This window comes from Pyrus communis, chromosome 1 (genome assembly GCF_963583255.1).
Source record: "Pyrus communis chromosome 1, drPyrComm1.1, whole genome shotgun sequence".
In the NCBI taxonomy this organism is placed as follows: domain Eukaryota; kingdom Viridiplantae; phylum Streptophyta; class Magnoliopsida; order Rosales; family Rosaceae; genus Pyrus; species Pyrus communis.
This window is the reverse complement of record NC_084803.1, coordinates 31,726,184-31,754,000: the sequence shown is the minus strand read 5'-3', so window position 1 is coordinate 31,754,000 and position 27,817 is coordinate 31,726,184. Positions and strand designations below refer to the sequence as shown.

General features: G+C 38.2%; 4 protein-coding genes across 7 annotated transcripts; 3 read left to right on the top strand and 1 right to left on the bottom strand.

The window, feature by feature from the left end:
- Positions 1–2,035: 2,035 nt before the first annotated feature.
- LOC137743715 (probable receptor-like protein kinase At1g11050) lies at positions 2,036–5,082 on the top strand. Its single transcript, XM_068483664.1, has one exon. It carries the CDS (start codon positions 2,058–2,060, stop codon positions 3,921–3,923), a length of 1,866 nt encoding a protein of 621 aa, XP_068339765.1. The 5' UTR covers positions 2,036–2,057; the 3' UTR covers positions 3,924–5,082.
- Positions 5,083–5,180: 98 nt separating this feature from the next.
- LOC137725823 (amino acid permease 3-like) lies at positions 5,181–7,920 on the top strand. The gene is made up of 4 exons (XM_068464621.1): positions 5,181–5,301; positions 5,435–5,528; positions 5,622–5,897; positions 6,349–7,920. Exons 1-4 carry the CDS (start codon positions 5,181–5,183, stop codon positions 7,004–7,006), a joined length of 1,149 nt encoding a protein of 382 aa, XP_068320722.1. The 3' UTR covers positions 7,007–7,920.
- A 134-nt stretch (positions 7,921–8,054) lies between these two features.
- On the bottom strand, positions 8,055–10,550 carry LOC137743726 (uncharacterized). 2 transcript variants are annotated; one of them, XM_068483674.1, is made up of 5 exons: positions 10,418–10,550; positions 9,900–10,065; positions 9,745–9,796; positions 8,592–8,658; positions 8,055–8,342 (listed from the first exon to the last, which is right to left on the bottom strand). In XM_068483674.1, the coding sequence occupies exons 2-5, from the start codon at positions 10,053–10,055 to the stop codon at positions 8,252–8,254; spliced, it is 366 nt and encodes a 121-aa protein (XP_068339775.1). In that variant the 5' UTR covers positions 10,056–10,065; positions 10,418–10,550; the 3' UTR covers positions 8,055–8,251. The 2 variants fall into 2 exon arrangements, with proteins under 2 accessions (XP_068339775.1, XP_068339782.1); XM_068483681.1 differs by having other exon boundaries at positions 9,900–10,061; positions 10,418–10,518.
- Positions 10,551–10,553: 3 nt separating this feature from the next.
- LOC137743698 (protein translocase subunit SECA2, chloroplastic) lies at positions 10,554–27,559 on the top strand. Of its 3 annotated transcripts, XM_068483651.1 has the most exons (37): positions 10,554–12,342; positions 12,943–12,998; positions 13,450–13,719; positions 13,813–14,049; positions 14,393–14,512; positions 14,634–14,762; positions 17,427–17,561; positions 17,648–17,717; positions 17,816–17,880; positions 18,018–18,138; positions 18,288–18,379; positions 18,527–18,592; positions 18,784–18,848; positions 18,931–19,018; positions 19,184–19,249; positions 19,523–19,638; positions 19,877–19,967; positions 20,292–20,375; positions 20,491–20,583; positions 20,690–20,785; positions 20,902–20,987; positions 21,594–21,672; positions 21,799–21,912; positions 22,100–22,195; positions 22,265–22,328; positions 22,533–22,822; positions 23,035–23,090; positions 23,482–23,599; positions 23,747–23,827; positions 24,834–24,913; positions 25,535–25,589; positions 25,667–25,736; positions 25,817–26,006; positions 26,156–26,279; positions 26,796–26,870; positions 26,948–27,137; positions 27,257–27,559. In XM_068483651.1, the coding sequence occupies exons 1-36, from the start codon at positions 10,554–10,556 to the stop codon at positions 27,110–27,112; spliced, it is 5,592 nt and encodes a 1,863-aa protein (XP_068339752.1). In that variant the 3' UTR covers positions 27,113–27,137; positions 27,257–27,559. The 3 variants fall into 3 exon arrangements, with proteins under 3 accessions (XP_068339752.1, XP_068339743.1, XP_068339736.1); XM_068483635.1 differs by lacking the exons at positions 10,554–12,342; positions 12,943–12,998; positions 13,450–13,719; ... (1 more) ...; positions 14,393–14,512; positions 14,634–14,762 and adding an exon at positions 17,061–17,324; XM_068483642.1 differs by lacking the exons at positions 17,427–17,561; positions 17,648–17,717; positions 17,816–17,880; ... (26 more) ...; positions 26,948–27,137; positions 27,257–27,559 and adding an exon at positions 14,904–15,331 and having other exon boundaries at positions 10,594–12,342.
- The last annotated feature ends 258 nt before the right edge of the window (positions 27,560–27,817 follow it).

The following is a 27,817-nucleotide window of genomic DNA, read 5'->3' as shown; positions in this document are numbered from 1 at the left end:
GAGCTGAAGTGGTCATGCATATCCTCTCTTTTTTTGTGAGATATAAGAGATTAATAAAATTTTTGTTTATCACTCTGTGTTTGCAGATTTAATTTGGTTTTGCGTGTTTGTGGTTTTTGAAATTATAGTTTGTTTTTGGGATTGGAATTTCAGATTTTACGGTTTAAGTTGATTTCGTATTGGTATGTTGTCGGAAATTCCGATATTTCTGTGTTGGAATTAAAAGAACCATGCATGCTAAAGTTTTACATGGGTGTCAGAAAATTTTATATAATTTTTTTTACGGGAATTAACTTGACTTAAGCATGGGTGGTTTTGGATTTGAAATTTTAAAGGGAAAATAGAAATTACAAGAACACAACCAGTACAATATAGCTCTATGAATATATACACACACACATTGAGTTATCTAACAAAATATGAAAATAATTATATCATTATAGTCAACCCTGTAAAAACACAATCAGTTCGAATAATCAACGAATAACTAACTATGGAATTCTCCTTTTGTGTTTGTTTGATTTTCTTTGTTTCACTGTGCTTTGCAGCTCATGAAATTCTCTTCCAAAGTTCGATTCTTAATCAATAAGCAAGTGGAGGACAAACTTTCTAAATTACAAGTTAGTTATCTATTTTTGAAATTTCTGTGCAAAGTAATTCATAAATATATGATGCTATTTGACAGTTCTTATTGTTAAGATTGTATTGTGCTCACTGTTTATTTGCTTAGTTTAATTATAAATTAGGGGCAGTTAGAAATTGAAAATTTTATTCATGCACGTTTTTTCCTTTCTTCCTAGCTATCAATTTGTTGTCTGGGGTTTCAATTTCGTTCATCTTAGCGTCCTTCTCTTTATTTAATTTGGTTTCATTTTTTAAATAGGCTACCATTTTTGCCATTGTACTGTTTGTGCAGAGTAGGTATCTCATTACAAGGAACTCAAATCCAACAGAACATTTACTACTCTCAAAACCATTTTGTTAACTCCAAGCTCAAGTCGATCCTTAATTTTGATCTACTTTTTATTTCTTTATACCTAGGTGGTTTATATGATTTTTTATTTATTTTTTATCTTGGTATAGATTCTGTTATTTCATAGTTTTGGATGATGTTGGATTGAAAAGCTTTTCTATAAAACTTATAGTTATTTAAAGTGTTTTATCCGCTCTTACATTTACTCTCATAAATTATACCTGATTTGTTAATCTCTTACCAAAATAAGCAAATTATTTTGTAAATTTGTTCTTATTCTAGCAGTGTATTCTTATTTTTTCAGCAGTGTAAATCCATTCATGTACAAAACTTATTCCATATCTCTTAACATTCCCTTTTTTTTTTTTTTTTTCTTCCAATGACACAAACTTGTCTACAGCTGCTGCTCCGAGAATAAACATTTGGTACTGTACTGAACAATATTCTCATCCATTGTACAAACAAGAACAATGTTCCTTCATATTTTATGCGTCTAAATAGCCCATCATAACATCAATTCCCCATTTTTTTGTGTCTATAAACAATCTCATCTTTTGAAATGTTTTATCTGCAAGTGGCAGTGCCAATGAAAAACTAGGATATTTATCAATGGGAAATAGCAGGCTGACCATTTTTGTATGTAAATAGCAAGACATTTGACAATGTTCTTTGTATAAATTGTATAAATTTAGACATTACTCTCGCTCTGCAGTCTCCATTTTAATTTCTTTATGTTTGAATATGTGTGTGTTTGTGTTTACAAAATAATTTAAAGTTGAATTTTCGATCCGCTACAACTTGCTAGGAAAATTTTCTAGTAGCTTTCTACATACGAAAAACATGTCGAGTTATCGACTAATACTAGTCCACATAAAATGAGGAGTTTGGTCTGCACATTGACCCATCGCCTACCATTCTTGACCACGCGTTACGCAAACCCCCAAAAACTCTATTCGTTTCACCGACGACACGTTAATCTGTTCTAAATTACTCGGAATAACATTCGAACTCGGGTGTAAATTGACTTAATCCGTTATTAAACATCCAACTGTCCCAACACCACAAGTATCGGAAATCACAGGAAATGAAGATGAGTAACGCCTTCCCATATTCCCTAGTCTTCCTCCTATTCATAATCTCCACCACCTCCACCTCCACCTCCACCTCCTCCTCCTCCTCCTCCTCCTCTTCATGTCCCATAGATTTCAGCTACGTTGACACTCTACCGTGGGACCATTCAGTGTGCATAGACCCCCTCGGAAAATCCTGCTGCCAAACCCTCCTAAGCTTCCTAGGCATAGGCCTTGCCCAACACCTCAGAGAAACCTCACTCTTCCAACTCCCCAACTCAAACTCCTTATCCTCCTGCCTCTTGCATCTGCAGACCAAACTTGAATCCCTCGCGCTTGCATCTCGAGTCCCCATGTGCTTTAACTCAACACAGTTTGTGGGCAGCCCTTCTCATTGTGCCGGGATAATAACAGTCCAGGACTGGATAGCGAGGGTCGGGCTACTGACCCCCCTGAACACCGCCTGCAAAGGAGACTTAGAGGGACTGACAGAATGTCAATCTTGTGTTGAGGCCGGCAAGTTGGTGAATGAGCAGTTGCATGGTCTCGACCCAAATGGCAAGAAATGCTTTGCCTTCACTGTGTTGTATGCTGCTGGGATTGTTAACCAGTTGGGGCCGAGTGATCGCGGAACGGCTACTTGCATTCTCGGGTTGCCTCTTTATGGCTCCGCACGCGAAAAGGAGATGAATGAGATGAGCGGGAAGAGTTTGATGATATGGGGTTTTGGGGTGTCGGGTGCTGTCATTGGTGTTTTGGTTTCCGTTGGGATTATAGTTCTGTACAAGAGATGGGATAAGAAGGAGAAGCAAAATGCACTTCATGAGGATTATGTGACTACTTTCAGAGCAAACTATCTGCCCAATTTAGGAGCAAAATGGTTTGCCGTATCCGAGCTTGAAAGAGCCACTGGTGGATTTGCTCAAAAGAACATGATTGGGCAAGGTGGATATGGGGTTGTGTACAAGGGAACACTTTCTGATGGGAGTTTTGTTGCGGTGAAGCATGTTGTTGATTTGGACTCGAAAGGAGATGAAGATTTTTTGAATGAGGTTGAAATCATAAGTAAAATAAGGCACCGGCATCTTCTTTCACTTCGAGGCTGTTGTGTAACAAGTGATGATTTGAAAGGCAAAAGAAGGTTCTTGGTTTATGATCTTATGCCGAATGGGAATCTCAGTGATCAATTGAGCAGCAAGGAGAGATTAAATTGGCCTCAACGAAAGAACATAATCCTAGATGTGGCAAAAGGCCTTGCTTACTTGCATTATGGGATCAAGCCTGCCATTTATCACAGAGACATAAAAGCCGCAAACATACTCTTGGATTCGGAAATGAAGGCGAAAGTTGCGGACTTTGGATTGGCAAAACAAAGTTCGGAGGGACAATCTCAGGTCACCACAAGGGTTGCTGGCACGCGTGGCTATTTGGCACCAGAATATGCCCTCTATGGACAGCTGACGGAGAAGAGTGATGTCTATAGCTTCGGCATTGTGATTCTTGAAATCATGAGTGGAAGGAAAGTACTGGACTCACCAAATTCTGATCCAAGTTCTTCGTTCATTTTGATCTCAGATTGGGCATGGATGGTTCTGAAATCAGGGAATGTGGATGAAATTTTTGATGAGGCAATAAGGGAGGGTGGACCAAAGGGTGTGATGGAGAGGTTTGCTCTTGTTGGACTTCTTTGTGCTCATGTTATGGTCGCTTTTCGGCCTACAATTTCTGAGGCCCTCAAGATGTTGGAGGGTGATATTGATATTCCCAAATTACCAGACAGACCAATGCCACTTGGTAATGAGTCACGTAAAACTTCTTTTGGGTTTTCTAGGTTCTTGCCAAGTGAAAGATCAAGATGGGAACTTCTAACAAATGAGTAGAGGACTAGGAGTTTGACTCTAACAAATTCCTCAAGTACTCACTGCTCATGGCCGGGGAAAACTATTTTGCATCTCTAGAGGGTCTGTAGTAGCTAGGGCTCAGATGGTTTTGGCCAGCTATGTCGGTTCCCAATCAGGTTTAGCTCTCCTTTATCTTGTGTTACTGTGTTTTGTATTTCTCAGAATGGTTGAATGCTTCAGCCTCTGTAAATCACTGAGGAATGTTCATATTCTTTCTCACTCGTACACAATGAATATATACAAATACAAACATTAACATCTTGATCTGAATCCTTTGTTGATTGCTAATTTGGTGTCTAAAGGGACTTGGAATGACAGATATGATCAGTGTCATGTTTGCGCTTTAATTTTGAGGTCATAATGGAAATAAAGGAAATATGCAGATTTTTCATGATAATCTCCGGTTGCCTTTAGTTCCAAGGAAGACTATTTAGGGTTGCCTTTAATTTTGTGGCACATAGGCATGAAGCTTATGGAGCCTATAAGCTGAAACCGTTAGAGAGTTCAAACTCGTCTTCGTTGTATAAGCGAAATGTTGATGGTTCAAGAAGAAGTGTTTCAAGTAGAATGGGGGATGGTAATTCTAGGTTCAAATGTGAGAGCTGCTTGAAAAGTAACAGATTAGTCTATATCCAAAAAGTGGGGGATCTGGAGGCGAAGTGAACTTTCAGTCCGATTGGTCAGGACGAGCTGAGGAAGTGAAATTCATGAATTTTAGCCGTTGCAGCAGTGCGGTCAGATGTTGCAGGCAGTACATGTCCTCCACACCTGAGCTCCAACCTCTTACAACATAAGCAGCTACTGCATAACAGTGCAACTTCTCATGCTTCTATTCGTGCAACGTGTATTTTTAAGAAGCAAAAGTACGTTGCATCTTTCGGTTTTAAAGCGATTGCGTTGGATTAGTTAAAAAGGCATCATTTACTGAACTGCCATTGGTCATTGCTACATGGTTTTGGCATTTAACTGAATGCGTACTGCGATGTGACGAAGTTGTTTGGTTTTGTACGACAGTACAGAGTACTGTTAGATTACTAGTAGTATACTAGTATTGCTTATATGGTTATACATATATGGATCTACAAATGTAATTAATCTAATCAAAATAAGAAAATGTTTAATTACTAGTAGTATACTCGTATTGTTAGTCATTTTAATTTTGCGTTGTTTGTGGTACAAGGAACTATTTGGACTGCATGTTCATACATAATCACTGCTGTGGTTGGATCTTGGGCCATGGCTCAGCTAGGATGGATTGCTGGTCCTGTTGTGATGGTCATGCTCTCCATCGCCACTTCTCGTTTCCTGCTATCGGGATCCCGTCACTGGGAAGAGAAACTGCACCTACTCGGATGCTGTTCGATCCCACCTTGGTGAATTTTGCGTAATACTTTGATTGTTTTGGACATATGAAACAAGTGATTTTCTTTTCCTCCTTTTCTCCAAAGGTCTTTATCCCCATTTTGTTTGTGTTAATTTGAATTTCTCAGGTAAACTTGGGGTCAAAATGTGTGGCTTTATTCAGCAATTGACCCTTTTTGGAGCTACTATTGGCTATACTGTAACAGCCTCTATAAGCCTGGTGTAATTCTCGAGTGTCTAAACTCAATTAAGAAATTGATAATTTTTTATCACATAATATTTTCTGGGTTAATGAGTTTCGTGTTGATTAAACAGGGCAATAAAGAGGTCTAATTGCTTCCACAATAGTGGTGGAAAAGATCCATGTCATACCAGCTACTATCCCTATCTGCTAGCATTTGGAATCTCAGAAATTACATTGTCTCAAATTCCAAACTTTGATAAGTTGTCTTGGCTCTCCACTGTTGCTGCAGTCATGTCCTTCACTTACTCAGGAATTGGACTAGCCCCTGGAGTTGCTAAAGTCGCTGGTACACATAGTTTTCTCTATTACTGCTATGTTGAATGGAGAAATGTTCTCGCCGTCACCAGGTGACCAAGAAATGCATGGTCACTCACTTTTAAATTTGATATCAATAGTTGAGATTAATACATTAAAATCGCCTCCATTTATTCTCCCTGCTTGATATCAAATTCAAAGGTGATTTACCGTAAACTCTAGGTCGACACGAGACTCGAATGTCAAACAATGCCTTAAAATTTGAACTTGGTTTTGAGGATTAAAATGGTTCTTGTAAATTTAGTTCAGTCTTGTTTTTTGTGGATATACCAGAAATCGAAAAATCAAGGAAGTATGACTGGAATGAGTATTGGGGTAGTGACTCCTGCCCAGAAGATGTGGAGGACCTTCCATGCACGTGGTAACACACTCTTACTCAATCATCCTCATTGAAATTCAGGTTTATATCTTCTTCAAATTAAATTATCAATGTTTAAACTTTTCGTGATGATTTCGTGTAATTAATCCAACCATATATATGTAACGGGACACAGTTAAATCCCCACCACTTGAAATGAAGACAATGAAGAAGGCCACTCGATTTAGTTTGGCAGTGACATCCATTTTCTACATTCTATGTGGCTGCACGGGCCACGCTGCTTTCGGAGGCATAGCTCCCGGAAACCTCCTCACTGACAAAGGCTTATCTAACCCATTTTGGCTCATCGACATAGCCAATGCCGCCATTGTGATCCACCTTGTTGGTGCATACCAAGTTTTCGCCCAACCCATTTTCGCATTAGTCGAAAAAACAGCAGCAAAAAGTTTCCCAAACAGCCAGTTCATCACAAAAGACATCAAAATACCAATCCCGGGTTTTGGTTCCTACAACCTTAGCCTCTCCAAATTGGTGTGGATGACCTTTTTTGTGATTCTAACCACAGTGATCTCCATGATTCTCCCGTTCTTTAACGATGTGGTTGGATTTCTCGGGGCTCTAGGGTATTGGCCACTCACAGTTTACTTCCCTGCGGAGATGTACATTGCTCAAAAGAAGATAGCAGAGTGGAGCATGAGATGGATTTGCCTCCAAATCCTGAGTCTTTTCGTCCTTGCAGTTGCTCTATCTGCTGCAGCTGGTTCAGTTATTGGTGTGGTTCATGATCTCAAGGTCTACAGACTCTTGAAAACCAACAAATAATATATTTTCCAATTCAAAACACAACTTGTAGAACCCTAATTGTGTTCACTGCAATGGATGTTGAAAGTTTGAAACAAAATTTGAGTGAGATTATCATCTTTCTGGAAAATTGATGGCAAAAGAAAACAATTCCGTTTCGGATTGCTTCCATATATAGTAGAGAAGGAGCAAGGATTTTTCTGTTAAAGTGACTACCGAAACTGCTGTGTGTATTCCGGGACGGCACAACTCCGCTGGATCTGGGTTTATGTTATGGCAAAAGCTTCAAGTCCTATGACCTCACCAAGCTACTGAAGACGGTGGGAATGGACAGAGAGTTTTAGAATATACAGTCGATTGCCTGTTTTCAATATGTGGAGCTACTACGTTCCGACTCTCCTTCACATGGATGAAATATTTGTGGACGGAGATGGAGATGTTGGATGCAGAGTACTCATGGGCATATATGCATTTCAGTATATTGATTAACGGATGGGGGAGGGATCCGAACTCGCCTAAGGTGAGGGGAGGTGTTTAGAGAAATGATTGATGTGGGTTGTAATCCTGATATGGTAACTTATGGTATCGTGGTTGATGTTCTTTGCAAGGCAGGGAGGGTGAAAATGCTGTTGATGCATTCTTGAAGACGGAAGGAATGGAATCAGGGCTAATGTGGTTGTGTACAATGCCTTGATCGACGCTTTTTGTAAGGCTAACAAGTTCAAGAACGTCCATAGGGCCTCAAACGATACGAATTCTAAAGGTTTTACTCCAAGAGACTGAGGAGGCATTTAGTGTCTTTCGTCAAGTCTGGAAGTGCATGAAATTGAAGCAGTTTGTACCGAGCATGCACACGTCAAAGTATTGGTGAACTTTCATGCAGCGTTTGCTGTCTGTTGTTGAGAAACTAGATGGTCTTAGGGTTTCACACAGTTGCAAAATTGCACAACTGTGAGATGATTAAACCATCGCTACTGAAAAGTGAAAAACACATGCTTGTCTGAAATTTTTTTGTTGACAACATGCAGACAGAAGAGGCATAAAGCAGATAAGTAACTAAGCAAGGAAGTGATGGTAGGTGGATGATCCTGTAACAAGCAGCCAAGCAACAGATAACATCTTTCGGGTTTGTAAGGTTGAAAAATATCTGAAACATATTAAAATGATACTCCTTTTTGCTCTCTCTCTAAATTATACCTCATTAGGAAAGTAAACAACAAAATTCCAGAACAGCAGACCATCATATCCTAAACCGTAGAATTCCGCTCAGTACCTTTTCGTTTTAGATTCACTTTTGGTTAGCATTATCCCTGAAAGCTTGTTGACCTCATAGAGTAAGCAAGCGGAAAACAAGAAACTGCATGGTCAAATTGGATCGTTAGCATTGTCGTCAATATACATCTCCAAGACAACTTAACGGCATGTCCAAGAGTCTAGACACTCAAAAAAGCTGAACAGTCAATCATATGGCATGTTGGCTTCTGTGTCAAATATTTTGAATTCAAATCCCCCCTCTTCCTATTTTCTTTTTTTGAAAATGCACTCAGGATCAGGAGTACAAGACGCACGAATATTTTTCACAGAATACTTGATTACATGCACTTACCAAGTTGTGATGCAAACTCGATGCACAGTGCCAGCAGCAATAAGAGCAATTACTTCTGCTATAATGACTGCAAACAGGAAAAATAAATAATTTTGGTGAATACATTCTGATTAGAAACTCGAGCACTGAGATTCACGCACAGATACACTTCTCAGAAGCTACTACAAATAAATTAAATAGAAATAACGCAACGATTGAGTTTGAAAACTTTTATACTCATATGTGCTACGCTTGCACAACCAACTGAAGCGAGGTCAGATTATTTATGAGCCTTACAACAAAAATCATTTACAAAACTTCAACATGAAACATTTTGAGTCTTGCAAGAAACTTTCATGCAGCTTTATGTTTCATCCATCTCCTTTTTCCTTCCTCACAACGAAAGCCAAACACTAGAAAATTGGTATAATAGGTTACTAGAATAAAAGAGTTGCATTATCGCTGTAATTTTGTTTCTAATTTTCCCAAACACTAGAAAATCCTTTTTCTTTTTCCTTCGTCCTACAAACTTCAAAGAAATATGTAATAACTGTTCGGTTATCAAGCCTATGATGAGTTGTCCTAAGTGTATTAGGATTTATAGTGTTAGAAAATTAACTTGTTTTTCCAATTGGAGTGGTTTTCCTAATTGGTCTTGGTTTCTCAATTGGAGAAGGATTCATAACTAAATTCCAATTAGGATGAGTATTCCTTATTGAAGATGACCTTAATTATGTCTACATAAAGGGACTACTGCACTAGTTTTGAATTGAAGCAAAACAACAAGTTGTATGCCACTCAAGTAGTAGCGAGAGAAAAGAAAAGAGATAAGAGTGTATTTCTTGTTCTTGTTCTTGTTCTTTCAGGTTTTATATTGTCAAGTACTAATCCTAGAGGCTTGGAAACCTAGAGATGTCATGGAGCAAGCCATTATGAGAGTTGACAAATAGGTTACCAAGATGCAGAAACCTAGGTTGTGCACAAAGTTCTGTGTGTCCCCGGTGGCTCATTTACGTTAAAAATTCAATGTGTTTCAACACCCTTAGATATGTTGTCAAATCCAACAAACTGCAAGCATGAATCTTCCTTGACATGTATAGAATTTCAGAAGATTCCAGTTCACACCGACTCTCAAAGAATTAAATAAATAAAAAAGAAATTAACAGACACTCACCCGCACCCCAGCCAGTCCTTACACCACTTGTTTCTTGGAAATTGCCAATGAACTGCAATAGCAGAAACCAACGCCGATAAGTATAACTGTATAAACTTGACATATAAGAGAACAAATCATACAATCTCTTTGAAACGATGAGGTTTAGAACTTACGGTGAGCAGCGCAAGAAATAGGAGAGAACTAATGAAACCCCCAAGAATGGTAAACAACTCCGTTGATGCTAACTTCCCTCTGTACATCTGTTGAAGTGATAGAATCACAGTAAACAGAAGGATGGAATACAGCATCGAACTGCCCGGCCCCGCCATGGCCTCCTAGCTGACCACATGAAACAATATCAACAACAAAAACTCCAGAAATGATCAATTGCAGAAATATAAGTAAATAAATGAAAAAAAAAATTCACATAATTCAAAAGAAAGGGAAAAAGGGTTTGCATCCCACCAGATCTCTTTACTTTGTATACTTAAAAATCAAATCTTTACCGTTAAAATCGAATAAAATTACTGAATTTTCGATCCCAAAACAATAATTTGAGTACAGATTTCTAAAGTATGTCAGAATTTCCGATGTGATCCACCAGAAGTTGAAAAAAAAAAAAAAGAAATAAATAATCAATGCTCATTTGGGCGCGAATTAAATTTTCTCGGCAACCAAACAGAAAACGTACCTCGGACCTCCTTACAAAAGCGTAGCTACTGCTGAGCTCTTTAGATCCCCCTTCCGTCACGACGCGAACAGCAAACTCGAGTTTCAGCGAGTGCGGAGAGAGAGATTATATATGTGTGAAGGGTAGTTTCGATAATATGACAAAACTAAGAGGAATAAAAGGTCCAACAAAAAGAAAAATCCAAACGTGTAATATAATCTCGAAACGATGTCGTTTGGCTTGTGAAGGAGACATGGAGTCGATGGAGTCGCCGGAGTTGCCGGAGTGTCCGGTGTGTTTGCAGAACTACGACAGCGAGTCCACAATTCCGCGCGTACTCGCGTGCGGCCACTCGGCGTGCGAGGCCTGCTTGGTCAGGCTGCCCGAGCGGTACCCCGAGACGATTCGCTGCCCGGCGTGCACCCAACTCGTCAAGTACCCTCCGCAGGGACCCACAGCTCTGCCCAAGAACATCGACCTCCTCTCTTTCTCCCTCTCACTAAACCCTAACCCTAATTCCGGTATTTCCCAAACACCCCATAAACAATCGGCCGATGGAGTTGGTAGTTTCTTGCCGTGCATTTGGTCCGACGAGTTTTACGTCACGTGGAAGGACTGGGTGCTTCCAAGCGACGCCGTTTCGGTGGAAACCGAGGTTGATGATGGAACGAGAGATGAGCTTTGTACTGTGTTGAAAGGAAGAACTGGTTCTGGTTTCGGGTCGGGTCGGGTTTGGTTTAGAGAGGACGAGAGTGTCAGCCTTTTTCGGGTCGGTTCGTTACCGGGTTCGGATAGTTCTGGGTTTGAATTCAGTTACACTGCAAGGGTTTTGAAGTGTTTGAGTGGAATGAGAGAGGAAGAGAGGAACGAAATGGGATTGCTGCTGAGAGTTTCTGTGAGGCATTGTAGGAGAGTGTGTAAAGTTTATGGCTTTTGGGGAAATTTGGAAGATGGGTTTCTGTATTTGGGGTGTGAGAGGCGAAATCAGAGTTTGTCGGGGAAGTTGGGAGCTGGGGAGGATGGTTTTACTAAAGATGGGTTGCCTGCATTTGCAATGATTGCTATGGAGGTGTGTGAGGTGGTGTCTGGTTTGAATTCAGAGGGGTTTGTTGCTGGATGTTTTGGTTTTTCGTGCTTTAGTTTCGATGATTTTGGTCACGTTGAGGTGGATTTGAATGAGGTGTTAGTGACAGGAAGGAAGGTATGGAGAAGTGTTGTAGATTCTGTTTCTGGTCGAATAGGAACTGAATCAACTGATGCTGAAGTATTGAAATTGGCATTTTGGAATTTGTTTAAAGATGGTGATTTTGTTAGCCCGGAGGTGTTGATTGAGCTGTTGCAGAAACAGGGCGTTGCAGTAGAATGTGATGGCTCGAGATATCCGGTTGGATGTGGCTCGGATGTTTGGTCATTAGCCTGTGTGTTTCTAAGACTGCTACTTGGAAAAGAGTTTGATGAAGAGCTTGTGAAGAATTGTGGAATCTCTTTTTTTGACCATGTAACTTATGTAAGCTGGATTGAAAGAGTCCGTGCTTTGATCGAAGGGAGATTGGGTCAGGAATATGCATCCCTAAGGGAAAACCTCTGCCAATGTTTGAATTATGATCCAGCAAGTCGCCCACTTGTGATGGACCTGATGAAATGCATCAGGGAACTGATTATTAAGCCTCAATGTGATATCATGGCCAGTTTGGAGGGGGTGATTAAGGAAGATAGTGGAAGCTTTTGCTTGATTCTGGGGCAACTCTGTGGGACACGCAAGGAAATATTAGAAACACCAAAAGAAAATGGACTGCAAGGAAGTGAAATCAGTGGAGGATCAGATTTTGATCAAGTTGGGGATGAGAGGGCTGACAGTGATTTTTTTAATGGCCTAGCAGGGGGAAAGGTCAAGTTTAAAGTTCTGCAGGGTCATCGTGATGCTATTACAGGGTTAGCTGTTGGAGGTATAATCATTACACAATACTTTTTAGGTAGCACATCTCATGCTGTTTCGGTTAAGCAGTGTTTATGCTGCAGTAGTCTGCCCATTTTGTTTATTAGGTTCTAAGAATTCCAACAGACGGCTGAAACTAATAGAAGCGTTCCTTTTTTGGGCGACACAATGTGAGGGAAATATCAACCAGTTAGGTGGAGGGGGTGTTGTTCGATTAGGGAAGAAAGAATTTGTGGATATGACTTGTAAAACGAAGAATGATGGAAGGGCAGGTTTGAGACTAAAATGTTCAATAAACTGATCAAACAATTAAATTTTAACGAAAGCAAACAAAATGTGTGTGTGCGTGTATATATCTTTTTATCTGAAAAACATCTTAAGATGATTAAACAAGCCTAAAGCATCTTAGAACTCACGTTAAGATGTGTTGAGTGATTTGTGTGAAACAACAAACATCCCCTCAGTTTGGCATCTTCCTTTTCCAATGGTGCATAACTCTCGGACAGCCAAGAGAAGAATATGTAAACTGAACATTTGTCATACTCAGTGCATACTTTTTTGTATACATCAAGTATGTGAAATTTAATATGGATTTTACTTCTTTTTGTAGGGGACTTTCTATTTAGCTCCTCATTCGATAAAACTATCCATGTATGGTCGTTGCAGGTACAGACTGAAATGGTTGTCTTTTTTGGAGTTAGTTTTTTCTGTAATTAATTGTGTGTGTGCGCGCGTGCGCTTGAGAGCGCATGAATGAGTGTGTTAGCATTTTACCTTCACTGTTGCTAATAATAATTTTGTTTGAAATGCACAAACATGAGTGCCTGCTACCACATCTTCCATATAATTTCTTCTTATGTCGTAACTTATAAATGCAGCTTTGTTTCTATTAATCTGTTTATTGCATGCTTGATATCATAAATGATTTGACGAGCTGGCACTGTTGATTATGTTGTTTGTGTGCTTCCTAATATTCACACAAGAAGCCAACCTTTTGGAGTTTGGCCTCTTAGAATATAAGTTGGACTTCATATAGTTTGAATTTGGTGATTTATATCAATTTAATTTTCTCCATGTTTCCCTTTCACTAAGTTTTGTCGGTGCAACTTTCATGTAGGACTTCTCTCATGTACATACATTTAAGGGCCATGAACATACCATCAAGGCTCTAATTTATGTAGATGAAGAGCAACCCTTGTGCATTAGTGGTGACAGTGGAGGTGGTATATTTGTCTGGGGCACATGTACCCCTCTCCAGCAAGAGCCTTTAAAGACATTCCACGAGGATAAAGATTGGCGCTTTAGTGGCATTCATGCCTTGGCCTGCCGAAATGGATATGTCTATACTGGCAGTGGAGATAGAACAGTAAAGGCATGGTCAGTGCGGGTGAGGGGTTTGCATTATTTATGTTGTCTGTTATTTTCTACTGGCATGCGTCTCTTTTTTATGTGGAAGAAACTCTCTTTTGAAAAAATTCAGGATGGCACCTTGTCATGCACTATGTCTGGTCATAGATCAGTAGTTTCAACGCTTGCAGTTTGTGATGGTGTTCTTTATAGCGGTAGTTGGGATGGAACCATCAGATTATGGAGTCTTAGCGATCACAGTCCTTTGACAGTACTAGGCGAAGACACATCAGGAACCGTGGCATCTGTCTTATCTCTTGCTGTTGACAGGCACATGCTTATTGCAACTCATGACAATGGATGTGTAAAGGTGTTCTTTTTACCCCTATTCTTACTTGATCCGGTCTAGAATTATGTGTTCATTTGGGCATTTATAGATCGCATCTCAAGTTAGTCTTTTGATATCCTACCACGTATAGTTAAGATATGACTCCTGCTGTATGGGGTATTCCATGCTGAGGATGAACATACATGAATCCATTCAGGACCCTAAAACTAGTTAAGGTTATATACTAAGTTTTGTCCCTAAGGTTTTGATCGCCGTAGCATTCAAGTTTTCAAGTTGGCATTGTAGAATGGACTAATCAACCCGACCGTTGTCATTCTGATCAACTTTTCTTTTAAATTGCCTTTTCTTTTTCGGATCTCTTCAGGTCTGGAGGAATGATGTGTTCATGAAATCCATTAAAATGCACAACGGTGCAGTATTTGCTTCTGGCATGGAGGGAAAATGGCTTTTCACAGGAGGGTTGGATAAAACTGTCAATGTACAGGTACATGTGCAAAATATGGTTTCATCCTATTTTATTTTATTTCCAGTATTTGTATGTGATGAAGCTGGTTTGCTATGTTATCAAACTTTTGAACTCATGTAAATTCATTTGCGTGTCACAGGAATTGTCTGGCGACGAGTTTCAAATAGATTCGAGACTTATTGGATCCATCCCCTGTGATTCTGTCATAACAACTTTGTTAGGTTGGCAAGGAAAGCTTTTTGTTGGATGTGCTAATAGGAATATCGTGGTATGTTTCATATTTTTCCATTGCGGTAACCAGTTACACAATATGCTCTCTTCTTTTCACTTCTTTTTCAACGATGATTTTGTTCCATTCCCTTTTTATTTATGACACGGTAAATTGGATATCTTAATTTGGTTGTTACAGGTATCTTACTATGGTAAATGACCAACCATGGGTATGCTGTTGTGCTGGGTTTGTTTTCGTCTGTGGAAAGCTTAGCCATAGCCAATGCCAAGTGCTTGTTGAGCCAGGAAATCTAACACCAGATTTGTGTATCCTCGATGGTACGAAGTTTAAAGTCCCACTCAGAGAGTGGCATGGAGTCATAGACAAGCATCGTGCTACTGGGAATGTTTGCTGCTTTGCACCCTAGCAGTCCAGCAGATACACAATTTCGTGTAGAGCGTGACACAATATATTTGTCAAAATGTTGGTCATATAAATACGATACAAGAGTTCACGACAGAGAAACATTTGATACAAATATGATTATTTATGTATAGTTTTCTGATAAGAAGAAATGATGATTGTATATACTAATACAAGTCGTAACGATGCGTGTTTTGCCTGAAGTATTGCACCTTGCTTACATACATGATTAAACGACGGACATGTAAGAAATTCCTAACGTCCCGTTAAGAGTTAGGGCTGGGTCGACATCCAAAAGAACCGTGCAAACCGGTCAAACTGAACCAGTTTGGTGGTTTTGTATATCAGTTCAATTTGAGACTGAATTGATATTCTATACTATACTGAACTAATTTAAATCGTAGTGAGGAGATTCGAATATAATTATATAAGGCAGCATGTGCGCTCTAACCAATGCAATTACGCTAACGTTTGATCTCAAATTGTTTACATGTTCAAGTATACAATTTGAGGCCTAAAACCCACCAACTTGAACTCAAATATGTTTATTTTTTTTACTCAAATATGTTCTGTTTTTTTTTTTTTTTCTAGATTTGGCTATTGTTGGGGGACATTTAGGTCGGACTTAGGCTTTGAGAACATCCTCTTGTCTCCCTTGGTACGGGTTCGTAACAAGTCTCGAGATATCTCGAAAGAGTTAGCTTGTCTTAAGAAATACTTCGATAACATCAACTGCTCGAAGATAGCATGAAAGATCGAGATAATGACTTGCTCAAGCAAAACGTGGTATGTAAGTTAGAAGATTATCAATTTACATGAGAGAGAGGAGGTTGGCATGGTTGCATGACATTCTTAGTTGCATGTTTTAGGCTTTCCTAGGGTGTTAGCAAGGCTTCTAATGGTTGAGATATTAGCAAGACTTCTAATGTTTTAGGCTTTCCTAGGGTGTTAGCAAGGCTTGTGGAAATTGCCAAGGTTGCATCAATGGTGATGATTGAGACTTGGAGTATGCTTTTGGACTAAAATGGAACTTTTTGGGCTTCTTTCTAGGTGGTTCTCTTGCACTACATTTTCTCTATCTCCTCCTCTCTGTTAATCTGAATCCCCTTCTAATGGCTTCTCTCCCTCATGTACGTGAAGGCTTCTTCTCTAGGTGTCAAGGGAATATCCCCTTGTGGCTTGGTCTTCCTCTCCTTTCTCCCTAGCTATCCTATTAATTCCATTTTGGTGTAAATTAGCTGCACTATTGAGACCTACAGATTGCTACTTCCTGAGGCGCAGCTTTCCTAGGGGTGGCCTTCTGCAAGTGCAAATCTGGTAGCACGCTTCATGGCTTTTGCATGTTAGCTATCTGTGCAAGCTGGGAAGGGAAAGTCAGCATTAAATGCTTGACTTGCTTGGCTTAACATGCATTTAATGCAAGAAACTAGTTTAATCATAACCAAGGGGGTTGGCTTTGCTAGGGAAAAGGATAAACTAGGCTAGTTCTCTCTCAATGATGCCTGCGTGAAATACAAAGGGTATGGCCTTGGATCTTTTGGCTCCCAAGCAACCCAAAGCCTTCCATGACCCCAATTTCACGTAGCCCGATAACCTTCCATAACCATCCACATCACAATCCACTTGGCAAGCCCCAAATATGCGACTTGGGCTTAACATGAATTGTGGCTAAGGAAGCATGTTGTGAATATCCGGCTTAAACATCGTAGCATGGCATGTTGGTCAATATATTCCTCGTCGATCCAGCGCCTTGGCATGTGTTTGGGCTTGAATATAGGCTTTGCATAATAATTGGGCCTTGGGACTTGGTTGGATTGGAGCGTTGCATTTTTGAGACCTAACAGCTATAATCACCATCTCGACGGTTAGATGATAATTGCGTTAAATACGTTGTATTTAACACACATGTTAATATTGTATGTAATTTGTAGTCTTCACTGGTGGGAGAATCGTAGCTGACCAGTTCCCGCTTCCTACTCGGCTTCTGCACTTGCATATCCCAGAGAGAGCTCCATAGCTATGGCTGCCCTGCCTTCTCTCCAAAACCCCTATTTCCTATCCCTTAAACCTCTCTCACAACTCTCCACCTCCGTCCTCCCCGACCAAGCCCGCTCCTTTTCTTCGTTTTCTACCTTCTCTTGGCCTCCACGACGTCGTCTCAGGCTCAGAAGCAGACCGATTGCTGCCTCTATTAAGGTAAATTTATATAGCCTATGTCTTTCAGTACACTTTTTTCTTTTACTCAATTGCCCATCATCTGTTTGATGAAATGCGTGAATGGGTTGTTCTTTGATTTAGGAAAACTTGGGTCTTATAAGGAAAACTTGGAGTGATGTAACTAGTTTGAACAACTGGGTTGTTCAGGACTACTACCGCCTTGTGAAGTCTGTAAATGCGCTCGAGCCTCAAGTACAGAGTCTCTCTGATGACCAGGTTTGGTGGTTTCGTTCTATTTGTTTGTTTGTTGTATTGGATTTCTTTTGGCTTTTTGAAAACTGGGTTGTTTTTGTTTCTTGTAGCTTACTGCTAAAACTGCGGAGTTCCGGCAAAGGCTGGGAAAGGGGGAGACACTTGCTGATATCCAAGCTGGTTCCCAATCTTCTCTGCTTACTAGAAGATTGTCCATTATTTTAATTGGATTATAAACTTTTGGAGTAATTCTGTTTCTTGAATTATAATGTTTACAGAGGCTTTTGCTGTTGTTCGTGAAGCTGCAAAAAGGAAGCTTGGTATGCGTCATTTCGATGTGCAGGTTTCCTATTTCTCGCTCTCATTATGTTCATGATTACATTTGCGGTTGTACATATAGTTTCAACATATGTAATTTATGTGTAAATTGTCAACTTAATATTTTTGTTTGTTTATATATGTTGTCAATGTTAACACCAGATTATTGGTGGGGCGGTGCTTCATGATGGGTCCATTGCAGAAATGAAAACAGGAGAGGGAAAAACGTTGGTTTCCACCTTGGCAGCATATCTTAATGCCCTGACAGGTGAAGGCGTTCATGGTATGTTTTCTGTGTTGGATCTTATCGAAGAATTTTATTTGTTTGCAAGTGTAGTTGTACAATGGGTGGAATGCCCAATTGTTTGTACTTTTCACTATCGTGTACATTTGTCAAAATTTAATTCCATAATTTGCTCTCTGTTGAAACAGTGGTAACCGTAAATGATTACCTTGCACAACGAGATGCTGACTGGATGGGTCGTGTTCATCGCTTCTTAGGCCTTACTGTGGGTCTTGTTCAGGTAATTTCCTCTCCATGTGAATTTGTATGCAATAGACTTGATTCCTAATTATGAGACATGGCGGCCTGCAGTTGTTTAACTTGGATACACTTCAATTTATTTATGTATTTAATTCAATGTTTATTTGAGTTCCTATTTGCAATGTAGAGGGGGATGACAGCTGAAGAAAGGAGATCCAACTATAGCTGTGACATAACATACACTAATAACTCAGTAAGTCATTTCTACTGCTTGTTGGTATTATTTGCATTACTCTTTGTGGTAGTTGCATAGAAACCTTTTGTTTTTCTTTCTAATGTTTGCTAGTCAGGTGTAGATGATTACTAGTTAGTTTGTTCCCACCAAAACAAAAGAAGAAGAAAATTTCTGTCTTCCTGATATCTCATTCATAATGATTCACTCAGGAACTTGGTTTTGACTATCTACGAGATAACCTTGCTGGAAACAGTGGACAGCTTGTTATGAAATGGTACATCTCAAATAATTTTAGTTCATAAATACATGTTTTTTTATTTATTTCTAATGTCAGCAGTTTTACTTTGTAAAAACAGGCCAAAGCCATTTCATTTTGCAATAGTTGATGAAGTTGACTCAGTTCTTATTGACGAAGGACGAAATCCATTGCTAATTAGTGGGGAGGTAAATTTTTTGTAAGGTTTCCATTTTATATTTTTTATGTTATAATTTGAATGCTGATTTTCTTTTCTTTTAATAGTAGCTTAATCTGGTATGGTAATGTGTAATTTCATTTGTAAAAAGATCTCATTGTTGTACACATTCATTATTAAATTTTGTCCTTCTCAGGCTAGTAAAGATGCTGCATGCTATCCTGTGGCTGCTAAAGTGGCAGATTTGCTTGTGCGAGGAATTGTGAGATTAGTCTTTCCTATTATTTTCAGATGAACTTTCTACAGCTATTCATTTGTTTTCCCATGCATATATATATATATATATATATATATATATATATATATAGGAATAGGAGGGAGAACTTCTGAAGGGGATCCTGCTCCACTGTCATGGAGTGGGATACGCAATATGTCGTCAATGTGTCATCCCTAATTCTGTATTATTGATATCATGTCGATATGGTATTGATATGTTGAGAATAACTTTTATGTTTCATAATCACGAACATTACAGCATTACAATGTAGAACTTAAAGATAATTCAGTTGAGTTGACTGAAGAAGGAATAGCTCTTGCTGAGATGGCCCTTGAAACAAATGACTTGTGGGATGAAAATGATCCTTGGGCTAGGTAATGATCAAACTCAACCGTTCTTATACAAATTAAGCCCTGTGCTCCATGTTTACACATAACACACCTGAGAGTGATAGGCACATAATAGACCTTCTCCGTTAAATTATCACAATTGTTTGACCTACCATCAGCAATTATTAGCAAGTACTGAAGTTTAAAATGTGGCCAATAGGCAATCAAGGTGTGTGTTTTTGTCTCAACTTATCTTTTTAGCATTGAAATTTGAAATATGTAGATTTGTGATGAATGCGTTGAAGGCTAAAGAGTTCTATCGTCAAGGTGTGCAATACATTGTCAGAAATGGGAAGGCTCTCATAATAAATGAGGTATGATTTATATTTTTATTAGGCAGACTATTATATACAAAAGATAAACTGTGGTATGCATCATAATTTTAGGTACCCTAAGTGAATTAAGGAAAGACCAATTCAACATTTCTCTTTCCTCAATTGATAAGTTGATTATCCCAAATTCCATTTTTATAAATTTTGAGTTGTCTTTGATCCAATCATTGAGTGGCTTATATTGACAACAGAAGGAATAGAATCATTGAAATAAATGTGGATAAAAAATTCATCGATGGTGCACTTTATAAAGAGGTAGAAATTAAGTGACTCATTAGAAACTCAAAGTTCTTAAAATATTTACAGCTGACTGGCAGAGTTGAGGAGAAGAGAAGGTGGTCTGAGGGGATTCATCAGGCTGTGGAAGCTAAAGAAGGCTTGAAGATTCAGGTACATCCAAACGTTTGGCAACTAGTACCTGAAGGTTTTTTTTTTTTCACTGCAATTCATTACATGATGTATATACCATCCTAGTTCAAAGTTGTAATATCAATGTACTTGTTAGGCTGATTCGGTTGTTGTGGCACAAATCACTTATCAATCTTTATTCAAGCTCTACCCAAAACTGTCAGGAATGACTGGAACTGCAAAAACGGAAGTATGTCTGTTTACAAGCATTCTGATGTATTTTTCAAAGTAAATTTTTTGCTTAACTTGTATTCGTAATTGCATATTCATGTAGATCTACCCTTTAATAATTTCAGGAGAAAGAGTTCTTGAAGATGTTTCAAGTGCCAGTCATTGAAGTGCCAACAAATCTTCCAAACATTCGTAATGATTTACCAATTCAAGCTTTTGCGGTAGGATATTTAATGCTCACCCTCAAGTATATCTGATGTCTATAAATTCTATGCCTCGAAATTTCAATAAACTCTATCGTCAACTTGACAGAAGGTTTCGGTTTGTATTATTTTAGACTGCTCAAGGAAAGTGGGAATATGTTCGTCAAGAAGTGGAGTACATGTTCAGACAGGGGCGTCCTGTTTTGGTTGGAACTACCAGGTAAATCTAATTTAATATGTTTAAATTCTTGCATCTGGTTCTGTGATAATAGAGCGGCTGCCATGTTATAACCTTCTTATGTGTCAGTGACTCAGCAATCATATGCATGTTAAACTTTAGAAGTTTTGTACTTTGTGACCAAGAGGAGTTTGCATTATATCATTGATAGTCAAGCATTTTTTGGTGCCTTTATATCATCCCAGATGCTGAATTATATATCTGTTTCGACTTTTATAATTCTCCTGGCCGTGTATGTTAGTTACTTAGGTCATGGTGGAGGGTTGAATCAGAAATATATAGGAATTCGTGATTCAGATAAAGCTGCTGAAACTTTTTCAGTCTCTATTTCAAACTTTGTCATCATGGTTATATCTGTGGAGGCATGTTGTTTCATGTGCTTTTGTAAGAATTCTAATGGTATTTGGACCAAATGGCATATCGTTGATCCAAATGACTTGTTTATTAGATTAAAGTTAAAACTAAATCATATTTACACTGGATAAGTTTATGCATGAGGAGGAGATACTAGTATTTGGTCGACTTCATGTCTTGAGTATGCAGAGGCCAGCAGATTTATAACTATGATCTCTCGTTTTAATAATGCAGTGTTGAGAATTCCGAGTACTTGTCTGATCTGCTGAGGGAACAGAATATCCCCCACAATATTCTAAATGCACGGCCTAAGGTTTATTGAAATTTAACTTGATTGGAGCTTTCACATGGCGGTCTATAAATTTTTATTTTTTAACTATAATCTCATTTGACAATTTGGTTTTACATTGCCGTTGTGTTTATGCACTTCTCTCATCAGTATGCTGCAAGGGAGGCTGAAATTGTTGCCCAAGCAGGAAGAAAATATGCCATTACCATTTCTACCAATATGGCTGGCAGAGGCACTGACATAATTCTGGGAGGAAATCCAAAAGTAAGTGCCTTTTTCCTTGTTAATTTATTCTAAATGAACCTACACATTATTTTCAGGAATCTATTCGAACATGTACTTCATGCATATGCATCTATCCTTTACTCTAATGCATCTTTGTCTGGACTCAGTGTGGATAAGTAGAAACTAAACAGTGGTTTAATTCCTTTTGTACTTGCAATGACTGAAGATGCTTGCAAAAGAGATCATAGAAGACAGTTTAATTTCGTTCCTGACACGAGAAGCTCCAAATGTTGATGTTGATGGAGAGGCAATTTCACAAAAGGTGATTCATTGTTGATCCTTTAAGCTGCATGCCAATTTGAATCTGTTTCTAATTAATCATTTGTTGTAGGTATTGTCCAAGATAAAGGTCGGTCCATCATCATTAGCTTTTCTTGCTAAGACAGCGCTAATGGGTTTGTGACTGTGCTCTCACCAAAAATATTTTATGCTTGTACAAATGCACATTAGTCATCAATCTGTAATCATAATCTTTTAGAGCCTGTTTGGTACCATTGGGTATTAAGTAATTTAGTTAGTTTCATCTTCTTTGAAAAGTATAAACTAGTTTCCAATTAAAATCCGAACAACCTCTTAATATTCTCTTATGCATCGTGCAGCCAAGTATGTTTGCAAAAATGAAGGCAAGAGCTGGACATATAAGGAGGCAAAATCTATGATATCAGAGTCAGTGGAAATGAGTCAGTCAAAAGATTTGAAAGATTTAGAGACGCTTGTTGATGAACAGTCGGAGATGTACCCTCTTGGCCCTACAATTGCACTTGCTTATCTATCTGTTCTGAAGGATTGTGAGGTACACTGTTTTAAAGAAGGGTCTGAAGTAAAAAATCTTGGGGGTCTTCATGTGATAGGAACATCTTTGCATGAGTCTCGCAGAATAGATAACCAGGTGATTGTTTTTGGCATACATTTTGTAGTCATATTTATTTACCATTTGGTCATGAAGAATGGACTAATGCATGAGCTAAATATAGTTTGATGTGGTCATCCAATTCCATTTTGGGAACTGCCAAGAGTTTTCTTTATATATTGGTTGTTTCTTTCGTTTGACAATTTTTATTTTGATTATCATGATAATGTTTTTTGTTTTTACTACATTAGCTTCGTGGAAGAGCTGGAAGGCAAGGTGATCCTGGATCCACACGATTTATGGTGAGGTAATTCACTCGTCAGCGGCTTAGGCTTACATGGATTCAGTATTCATATGGTCGCACAAAGACATGATTTGTGGTGGGTCTATAGCATCTGTGGTCTGTTCATGTCTATTGATATTATCTTGTAATAAAACCTTACCAAGTTGTCATAGTTCACTTCTGCTCGGTCAACATTGCTTCATCTCAATCAATGTAATGGCCAGTCAGACTGGTTTATTGATCATGATTTCAGTCATCTTTATTGTTGGTTCACACTGGACCATGCAAACTTCTGTTCCAACTGGTGGTTTTTGCAAGTCTAAGAGCTGGCCCACATTGGTCTTGAACTGCGCATGGCTGTAAAACTCATGGTTTCATTATTCCGTACCTTATTGTTTGTTCATTTATGTAATAGCTTGCAGGATGAGATGTTTCAAAAGTTTAATTTTGACACCAAGTGGGCTGTGAGACTTATTTCCAAAATTACAAATGATGAGGATATGCCAATTGAAGGTGGTGCAATTGTTAAACAGGTAATTCGTGATCTCATGTCAATGATGTTCTTATTCGTTTCTCTGATATTTTAAGCGTGCTTGGCGACCTCTCATTTAATCATCTCACACATTATTGTTCACTCTCTTTTGTTTCTAAAGTATCTGCTTAATACTTGTGAATTTTAGCTACTGGCCCTGCAAGTTAATGCAGAGAAGTACTTCTTTGGCATAAGGAAGAGCCTTGTTGAGTTTGATGAAGTATTAGAGGTAATGCATTTATGAATAACACAATGTCTTTATTGGAGTAGTAACTGCTACACTATTTACAAACATTGATTTATTATTCAGTTTTGAACTTTCGTCACTGGAGAGCAGTATAATAAACTTTGTAATCCCTAAATTTCCATGAGGAGTAACCATTGGACATTGTATCCCTTTTCTACGATTTAAGTACTAAATCAGGTATATCTTTATCATTAGTTAGCAAACTTTAAGTGATGCGTTGTGCAGGTAAGTTACTTGCATAAATTCAAAACTGGAAAATAGGAAAAAAGGGTCCTTCTTACTTGCATGTCAAGCTTAAATGATGATGACCCTTGCTTACTTGTGTTGTAAGTATCGTGTTTAAAAATGGGAAAAACAAGACAACTCGAGACAACTCGGAAATCGAAAACAAAATAACCAAGATAAATAACACAAAGCATTAAAGTGGTTTGGCTATATGTGCCTACGTCCATGGGGCAGTAACAACGATCTTTCACCATATCAATAATGAGTACAACGGATAATCTTGCCAAGCCTTTAGGATTAAGACTTGACCAAAAACCTGAAGGAACAAGAACAAGAAATACACTCTACTCTTATCTCTTTCTTTTCTCTCGCACACAGTTTGCCCTTACAATATTCTGTCACTCTAACTCCTTGAGTGGTATACAATTTATTTGCTTGCAATAGCCTCCTAATATAGACAAGGTCTTATTCAATAAGGATTACTAATCCTAATTGGAATCTGGTTATGAATTCTTCTCCAATTGAGAAACCAACTCCAGTTGGGAAAACAACTCCAATTAGGTAAACAATTTAAACTGGGTAAACAATTTAATTGGGTAGACAACTTCAATTGGGTAAACAACTCCAATTGGGAAAACAACTTCAATTGGGTAAACAATTTAATCCTCTAAGACTATAATTCCTAATAGACTCAGGACAACTCATCATGGGCTGGAAAAACCCAGCATCTTGTTCGTTAAATTGTGTTGTTCCCTTTTTCCAGGTTCAGAGAAAGCATGTCTATGAACTTAGACAGTCCATTTTAACGGGTGATGATGAAAGTTGTTCCCAGAACATTTACCAGTAAGTTTCTAAGTCCCACACTCAAGGTACTCATTTTACAGTAGCATGCTTGTTTGAAGTTACATCCTTTAGCCGTTACACAGTACTTGGATATTGTTAGTGAATGTGTGTTTCAGAGAAGGAACAAAAGAAAAAGGGTTCACCGGGTTATAGAAAGATTGGTGATAACTTGTAATTTAATTTTCAGACCTCTTTCTTTTAGAATTCTTGATACGTAAAATTAGAATGGAGTGCCCAGAATGCATAACTGAGTCATTATCTACCTGAAAGTAGCTTTAGATAATTGAAAACTATTTTAGTGTGAGACTCTGAAGCATCGGAAAACTTAAGCTTGCCGAGTGTGACAACATTCAGTACTCGTGTTCTGAAAAGTGTACAAGTGGCAGATAAAGCATGCAATTGTATTGCTAATTGTTGCTACTTTCTCTTTCTTGGCCTGTTTCATATTTTATACCACTCTGCTTGATTTGTTAAAATCTAGCTGGGTTCCACTTTCTTGTTTTTACTAATTTCTCCCATTTAATTTAATGTCCAAATGATTATAATTTAATATGTTTTTACAAGTTTCAAATTTTTTGCAGCATCTTTGTTGTTAATTAACTCATTGAAAGTTGTTAATAGGTACATGCAGGCAGTGGTAGATGAAATTGTCTTTGGAAACGTTGATGCACTGAAGGTAGTACGGAATTTCCAATTGGTTGTTGTATACTTCTATCCCCTAATTCGTCTTACTGATTCCCTACTGCTTAATAGCATCCAAGAAATTGGAATTTGGGGAAGCTTTTGAAGGAGTTTATGACAATTTCTGGGAAACTACTGGATGGTAAACTGATACATTTTTATCCCTTTCCTGCATTTCCTTGTTTGTTTAACATGAATCCTCATGGAATGGAGCTTCTCCAGATTCATTTACAGGCATTACAGAGGAAGTTTTACTAAAGTCTCTAGCAGACTCACATGAACTAAACTCTAGAGATATTCATGACGTTCACCTTCCAAACTTGCCAAGACCTCCAAATGCCTTGAGAGGAATCCGCAAGAAGAGCTCTTCATTGAAACGCTGGCTTGCTATATGCTCTGATGATATGACTAAGTGAGTGAACTCTATGCTTGTGTGCGCGCTCCCGTCCCTCACATACCCATAATTTGGAATGCTTCGTTTATTTTGTATCATTTCTGTTGTTTCTGTTTTCCTTTTAACAATATTATGAGTTTTATCATTCCCTGATATGTCTACTTTAGGAATGGACGGTACCATGCTACTACTAGCCTCCTCCGCAAATACCTTGGAGATCTTTTAATTGCTTCATACTTGGATGTTATTCAAGAATCTGGTTATGATGATGGATATGTTAAGGAAGTGGAAGTAAGAATCTTCTCTTCGATCATTCATTATTACTTTTTATATCTATGGTAGTTGGTGAAGGTAAGTGATTTTCTCACACCCTTTTTAGCCTCTTACACACCCTTGTTTAATCATATCTGTTGATTCCGTTTGACTTATTCAATCTGATGCCCCATAAATAAAGATGGGTGTTTGAGAAGCTAAACGGGTGTGAAATCACTTCCCTTGATGAATGCTAACGTTGATTTATTAGCTTCTCATTATTATTGCGTTTGAGAAAAAAAAGATTTCCAGCACTCTTAAGTTGGAATTTGTGTCGCTATATGGTTAACGTAAATATGATGCATGCTTAATGGTTGTAAACAAATGGGTTTGAGTTTGCCCTAAAATAGTAGTATTTTCATGAAACTTCGATGAGAAGATTTGTGTAAAAATTCCAGATTTGCTTACATATTATCTTACCAGATGTTTATCTGTGTTTATAATTTTTGTTTTAATAGTTAATTTCCTTGACTAAAATATTTGATCTGAAAACAGAGAGCAGTTCTTGTGAAAACCCTTGATTGTTTCTGGAGGGATCATCTTGTAAACATGAACAGGCTCAGCTCAGCGGTATTCTTTAATCTTTTGTCGATTTAAATCTCAATTAGCTTGGACAAAGTCACGGGCTTACATGGAATATCTGGCAGGTAAACGTAAGGAGTTTCGGGCACAGGAATCCTCTTGAAGAATACAAAATTGATGGTTGTCGATTTTTCATATCTATGCTTAGTGCAACACGAAGGTTGACTGTAGAATCACTTGTGCAATATTGGTCATCCCCAATGGAGTCCCAAGAATTTTTTGTATCATAAATCTGGGTTCATTGACACATCAATTGTACGTATCTGCTCTATTATTTTCTTCATTTTTCTTTTAGGTAACAGTCTGCCTAAATTCATTACATATTCTTAATGACTCCTGTTAAAATCTAATCGTGGCTGCAAACATAACTACAGGTAAATTCGTAACAGCTATCGGCCCTAAAGGATTTCATGCTTCGGATGTATGGTCTTGTAGAATGGTCGCTGCAAAAGAACGTGGACTGCATCTTAATGGTGCTCGTATGTCAACTGATCTAAATTCCTGGCAGGTCAAAGGATTTATATAAGGGTTATAAACCTTAAACTTTTCAATAGATTGGTCGATTGTTATATTTTGTTTGGTATCGAATACACACGGAATGTGGTTTTATATCCCTTTTAATATAAACAAGGGTAAATTACACTTTCATACCTCATGTTTGGGGTATATTTCAATTCCTTACAACATCTTCAAAACATTTCACTTTCATACCTTAAGTATTATTTTATTTCAAAATAATACCTTCATTACATTTTCCATCCATTGATTTGTTATATGTTGATGTGGTTGCCACACATATGCCAAGTGGCTGTCAAATGTCTGCCATGTGGCAAATAAAAATAATTTTTTAAAAATTCTCAAAAAAAAAAAAAAAAAAAAAAAATTGAAACCCATTTTTGCAAGAAGAAGAAGAAGAAGAGGGAGGAAGAAAGAAA

Coding starts and splice junctions, on each gene's coding strand:
- LOC137743715 (XM_068483664.1), top strand. CDS start 2,058: ATGAAGATGAGTAACGCCTTCCCATATTCCCTAGTCTTCCTCCTATTC.
- LOC137743698 (XM_068483651.1), top strand. CDS start 10,554: ATGACAAAACTAAGAGGAATAAAAGGTCCAACAAAAAGAAAAATCCAA. Junction 22,329..22,532: donor TGCTAAGACAGCGCTAATGG/GTTTGTGACTGT, acceptor TGCATCGTGCAG/CCAAGTATGTTTGCAAAAAT. Junction 23,828..24,833: donor AGTTTGATGAAGTATTAGAG/GTAATGCATTTA, acceptor CCCTTTTTCCAG/GTTCAGAGAAAGCATGTCTA.
- LOC137725823 (XM_068464621.1), top strand. CDS start 5,181: ATGGCTCAGCTAGGATGGATTGCTGGTCCTGTTGTGATGGTCATGCTC. Junction 5,302..5,434: donor ACTGCACCTACTCGGATGCT/GTTCGATCCCAC, acceptor TGAATTTCTCAG/GTAAACTTGGGGTCAAAATG. Junction 5,898..6,348: donor AATGTTCTCGCCGTCACCAG/GTGACCAAGAAA, acceptor CATATATATGTA/ACGGGACACAGTTAAATCCC.
- LOC137743726 (XM_068483674.1), bottom strand. CDS start 10,055: ATGGCGGGGCCGGGCAGTTCGATGCTGTATTCCATCCTTCTGTTTACT. Junction 9,797..9,899: donor TATTTCTTGCGCTGCTCACC/GTAAGTTCTAAA, acceptor CTGCTATTGCAG/TTCATTGGCAATTTCCAAGA. Junction 8,343..8,591: donor CGAGTTTGCATCACAACTTG/GTAAGTGCATGT, acceptor TTGACCATGCAG/TTTCTTGTTTTCCGCTTGCT.